Genomic DNA, 469 nt, shown 5'->3' with positions numbered 1-469 from the left:
GTCTGTTCCAGAGGTATGCTTGGACCCCTTTTTTTAAGACCAAATACAAATGAATGGCATTCCGATCAGCCTCAACTGCGAATTAGAAAAAAAACTGCAGGCTGAACTAAGATGGTGAACATGTTTATCAATACTTATACTACATACTTGCATATTAGCATTGTCCTTGTGAGAATGTTGGCAGGCTGATGTTGTTTTTTAGCTTCCTTATCTCTCTGTTGCAGGGGTTTATGGGTACCTGACGTTTGGAAAGGACGTGAAGGCCGACATCTTGATGTCGTACACCGGCGATGACATTCTGATGCTCATCGCCCGGCTGCTGTTTGGAGTCTCCATCATCACCATCTATCCCATCATTCTGCTGCTGGGCAGGTCAGGGACCCGGCCTTAGTGAACTTCTCTCACTCTAGTCGACTCTTATAGAAAGACTCACTCTTTCTCACCTTTTCACTCAAATGAAATCATCCAA

General features: G+C 44.3%; 1 protein-coding gene and 1 long non-coding RNA gene across 2 annotated transcripts in view; one reads left to right on the top strand and one right to left on the bottom strand.

Moving 5' to 3' along the window:
• The window catches only part of slc38a8a (solute carrier family 38 member 8a), a 20,511-nt gene that overhangs the window by 15,998 nt on the left and 4,044 nt on the right, over positions 1 to 469 (top strand). Inside the window, exon 7 of the mRNA XM_032524150.1 lies at positions 225 to 372. Coding sequence (XP_032380041.1) covers positions 225 to 372 — 148 coding nt within the window. The remainder of the gene's footprint in view (positions 1 to 224; positions 373 to 469) is intronic.
• LOC116694466 (uncharacterized) overlaps positions 1 to 469 on the bottom strand; it is a 26,372-nt gene that overhangs the window by 25,416 nt on the left and 487 nt on the right. The gene's annotated exons all lie outside the window — the stretch shown is intronic.

Source organism: Etheostoma spectabile, chromosome 8, assembly GCF_008692095.1.
Source record: "Etheostoma spectabile isolate EspeVRDwgs_2016 chromosome 8, UIUC_Espe_1.0, whole genome shotgun sequence".
Classification (NCBI taxonomy): Eukaryota; Metazoa; Chordata; class Actinopteri; order Perciformes; family Percidae; genus Etheostoma; species Etheostoma spectabile.
This window is presented reverse-complemented; position numbering and strand designations above follow the sequence as displayed.